This window comes from Alligator sinensis, unplaced genomic scaffold (genome assembly GCF_000455745.1).
Source record: "Alligator sinensis unplaced genomic scaffold, ASM45574v1 scaffold1577_1, whole genome shotgun sequence".
NCBI classification, from domain to species: Eukaryota; Metazoa; Chordata; order Crocodylia; family Alligatoridae; genus Alligator; species Alligator sinensis.
Window position 1 is genome coordinate 157,063 of NW_005843335.1, and position 4,290 is coordinate 161,352.

The 4,290-nt window shown below is 57.4% G+C and overlaps 1 protein-coding gene across 2 annotated transcripts in view; it reads left to right on the forward strand.

Moving 5' to 3' along the window:
• The first annotated feature begins 305 nt into the window (after nucleotides 1–305).
• GNL2 (G protein nucleolar 2) overlaps nucleotides 306–4,290 on the forward strand; it is a 15,419-nt gene continuing 11,434 nt past the window's right edge. For both annotated transcript variants that reach the window (XR_003092290.1, XM_006038384.2), the window contains exons 1-3: nucleotides 306–466; nucleotides 780–864; nucleotides 3,075–3,169. Coding sequence is in view for 1 of the 2 variants with exons in the window: in XM_006038384.2 (XP_006038446.1) it covers nucleotides 403–466; nucleotides 780–864; nucleotides 3,075–3,169 (244 nt within the window). In the remaining variant the exon portion in view is untranslated. The remainder of the gene's footprint in view (nucleotides 467–779; nucleotides 865–3,074; nucleotides 3,170–4,290) is intronic.

The window sequence follows — 4,290 nt, forward strand, 5'->3', positions numbered from 1 at the left end:
CTGGGCCCCCGCCGTCCTGGCCCAGCTGCCCCAGGGTGGCCCGGTGCGCGCAGGATGAGTCCTCTCCGTGCTGTCACCAGCCGCACCTCAGGGCCTGTGCGTGATGTCACCCTGGCAGTATCGTAACCCAGTATCAGGTTGGGTCGTGGTGATGTTGGCAGACCATTAGGAGGGCCAAGGGCCCTCAGGCTTGCACACACGTGTGTTTGTGGGAGGGGAGCAGGGAAGGTCAGTTGTCAAGGCAACCGCGGTGTCAACAGCAACCGGAAGCCCGCTGAGCGGCCGGAAGTACGCACCCCTCGCGTGCCCTTTGGCACCGGAAGTGCGGCGGCGGGCCCTTCCGGGTTGGTCTCAGCGCGTGGAGCCGCCGTTCCCGAGAGCAGCCCCCCACCCGGCCTCAGCATGGTGAAGCCGCGCTACAAGGGCCGCGCCAGCCTCAACCCGTCCCGCGCCAGCACCAACCCCGGTACGGCCGGCGGCCCCGCGCCTGTCCCCCGGGGGTCTTCCCGCCTCTGGGCTCTGCCACTGTTGGGGGGAGCGTTTCTAATCCCTGGACTGTGCCAGTTGTTGGGGGGGGTGCTCTGCCCCTGGGCTGTACCACTATTGTTGCGGGGGGGGGGGGGGTCTCTTGGCTCTGCCACTATTGCGGGGTGGGGGGGTGATGCTTTGGGCTATGCCATTGTTCCTGGGGGGGGAGGTTGCCCCTGCCCCGGGCTGGACCATTGCTGTTCCCCGGGGCAGGGGGTGCCTGGTGGCGCTGACCCTCCGTCTCCCCGCAGACCGGGTGCAGGGCGCTGGCGGCACCAACATGCGGGACCGGGCGACCATCCGGCGCCTGAACATGTACCGGCAGAAGGAGCGCAGGTGAGATCCGTGGCCCCCGCTGGTCCCTGCCCACGCGCCGGGGCTGGGGCTGAGGCAGACGCAGCCCCGGGTGCTGCCGTGGGCCCGGGAGGGTCCCTGGCAGGGGCTATAGCACGGCGTGGGGGGTCCCCAGCCCGGGGGCATGTGCGGGGCCTCCCGGCGCGCCGCCCAGCCTCGCAGTGTCCCCGGTGCCGCGAGCACGCGCAGCCCGGACGAGCCCTCGGCCCCTGGCACCTGCCCTTCCTGCGGCTGGGACGCGCGCGGGCCCCGAGCGCTCCCCTTCCACCTCCTCGGGAGCCTTGTGTCGAGGGTCTCGCTTTGCCCCGCACCGCTTACGTCCTGCGTGCCCGGTGGGCGTGCTCCCGATTTTGGTGCGTGCGGGGCAGGGCTTCCTGCGTCTCCGCTTCGCGTTTATAAACCAAAGAAAGTTCCCACCGAACCTGCGATGATTTCCCTCCCCGCACACGTGCTGCTAACGCGTCACTCCAGCCAGCGTGTTCACGGTGCCGTAGGTCTGATCTAGTCGCGCGTGTAACGTGGCCGGTGGGACGTGTTGACTCGGTTAGGTCCAGCCTCCTCTGCAAGGTGGAACCAAGGGGTGTTTGGTTTGCCGACACAAGCCCCTTGCTGCGGGCTGGAGCCCGTAGTCTGTATTAGCCGCTCTGCTTTGGGGCTTTCCCTTCAGCTCTTCCCTCAGCAGGAGGCCAGAGGCACAAGGCACGGGCCTGTGAGTCTAAGGGAGAGAGCAGCTGATCTGATCTCGGTCGAGGGTCAGGAAAGCAGGGGTACGCTCCATGCCTTCATTTTTAACCACAGCATAACCCACGTCGGGTCCCTGAAAGATGTCTGGAGGGCTGTCCTTGCACAGGGCCCCTTTGGGTGTTAAGCGCTGCCTCCGTCTGTTCGAAGGGCTCTGCCTACCACCCCACGAACACGTGCATCTGCCATGTTGGAGATGCCCTCGGCTTTCTCAGGATACTGGTTCAAATTAAGGATTTCAGAATTTGCCAGGTTTCATTTTGTTTTGATGGAAGACGCAAGGGATTTTTACTTTTATTCAAACCACACTTTTCTTACGCCAAGTCTTAACTCGGAAAGGAATTGAGGGAGGAGCGTAAAAGCCTAACATTCAAAACTTCTGGGCTGGTGGCTTGCTATTGATGCAGCTGATGGAAGTTTAATGTCAACTGCTGAGAAGGGACCATGGCATTTTCCTGGAAGATCTTATTTCTCACTCACTTTACTGTAATTTTAATTCTTTTTATAGTTGGACGAGGGAGAGAGTCCTTGTGAAGTTGGTCCTTTGAGCACCACTGCTGCAAGCTGTAACAAGCTTCATATGGTTTGTTGAAACCAGCTGTGGACGTCACCTGTCTGCTGCAGTGGTATTTCGGGAAGCTGGAATGCTGGTTTCCCTTTGGTCTGGAAGCATTCCTTCCATTTGCCGCTCGAGAGGTGCCTTTATGTGCCCGTCAGCAGGTGTTGACTAGAAGCCACCGTGGGTTTTTTAATAACATCTTTGTGAAAATGGACCAAGTCAAAAATGTGGAAACTCTTAGCGAGGTGTTTTTCAGAGGCCTCCCTCCCTCCCCTGCTTGGCACAGTCCGTGGAAAAGTGTTGGGCTCCAATCAGTCGCATTCTTCTCTGCTGTGTGGGTGACTGGGATGCCCCCTCATCTCGCAGTGAGCCCAGGAGGTTTTATTGCTTCCAGTTGTGCACCTAGGGTGATCAGTTGATGGAGGAGGAAAGGCTGGCTGCAGACACACACGTCTTTGTGCTCATTCCTTGTGCCCAGATGCTGCCTCCATCCAGATGTTTCTTGCAGTCAGTGTGATTGCCTGAGGTCATGTTACTTGGGGTGAGGAGCTTTTCCTGTAGGCAAGGCAGGGCCATGCCTGGCTGTTATTTGGTGAGCCCTTATTCACGTAGTCACCCGGGCATGCTTTGCAAGGGTAGCCTTGGCACTTTGGCCATGTTCCAGCATGGGTGAGGTCTGCCAGCACACGCTAATTCCCCGTTGTTTCGGTGTCTGGTCTGGTGGCCGAACACGCAGCGTCGGCTCGTCTGAATGCAAGGCCCAGGTGAACACTGAATATCTAGTGCGTTGGAAAGGCTGAGCTGTGATCTTGTGAAATAAGATTCTCCCCCTTGGTAGGGGGTTGTGCGCTGCTCCGCGATACTTACACATGTTCTCATTTGTTGCACTTAGGAACAAGCGTGGCAAAGTGATCAAGCCTCTGCAGTACCAGTCCACAGTGGCACCGGGCACAGTGGCCAGAGTGGAGCCAAATATTAAATGGTTTGGTGAGTTCTTCTGTGTTCACCCCTCAACGAGGCTGCAGGGAAGGGGGTTTCGGGTGCTCCGAAGGGGGTGGTGCGCACAGTTCCTGTTCTGTGGGACGCAAGATGAGTTTGGCAAGGCTTCTTAAAGTGACTAGTGATGCTAGGGAGCCTCACTTGAAACTCCTTAAGCAGGCCTAATTTTCAGAGAGTGAATATCCTGGGCTGTATGGGAGTACAGCCCCTTTAATTGTTCTTTTTACTGTGTTCTGATTTCTAACGGATACTTTCGAAAAACTAGAGGAAGAAGCCAGTGGTAGGTGTTAGGGCCCATTTTTTTTAAAGTTGTTCATGTACCTAGTTGGATTTTTAGTGGTAACTGTGGGTCTGTTGTAGCAGGGATGCAGCATTGTAGCTGTGATGGGCCTACTTTAAACATCTGGTCCTCAGGCCTCACGCTGCACTCTGGATGGCGCTGTGCCATTTTTCATGGTCTCCCTCGTACACGAGCTGTGTTCGCCCCAGGCGAATGTGGCTTTCTGCCTGCCGGCTGGGATTCCCTGATGTTCTGAGAACTGCCCCAGGCAACGTGACCAACTGAGAGAGCTCCTCTGTGGAAACCTCCACAGGTCATGGCTCCACGTATTTCTGGAGGGGGCACGTGCACTTGATTAAAGTGCAGAATATAAAAGCATAGTGGATTCCCATGGGCTCTGTTTCCAGGGTATTTCGTACCAGGCATCTCCTGAGGCGGGTGTGGGGGAGAATCTGGGTCCAAGTGTTGCTCAGCACTTCCTTGCAATGGACCCTGCCAAAGCTGACACGACGGAGAGCTTGCCCCTCTTTCTGTCTTTAGCATCTGGGTTTTGATTTCAGGTCTCCCTTCCACTCTCAGTAACACAAGAGCACGCTCTTGGTGTGGGTTTGCCCAGGCTATACTGTTCCTAGGGTGGTGCTTTTGAAAAGCCTTTCTGAGCAATGGGAAGGAAAAGAGCGGGCATGTCACCATGTGTCGGCCTGGTGAAATCACCTTGCTTTGCCCCAGTTGTTGGTTCCAGGCAGAGACCCAGTACAGCTGCTTGCTCAGACCGTGCATTGCTGATCAGTGACGCTGGTAAATATGGGAAATGCATTGCCTGCTTTTC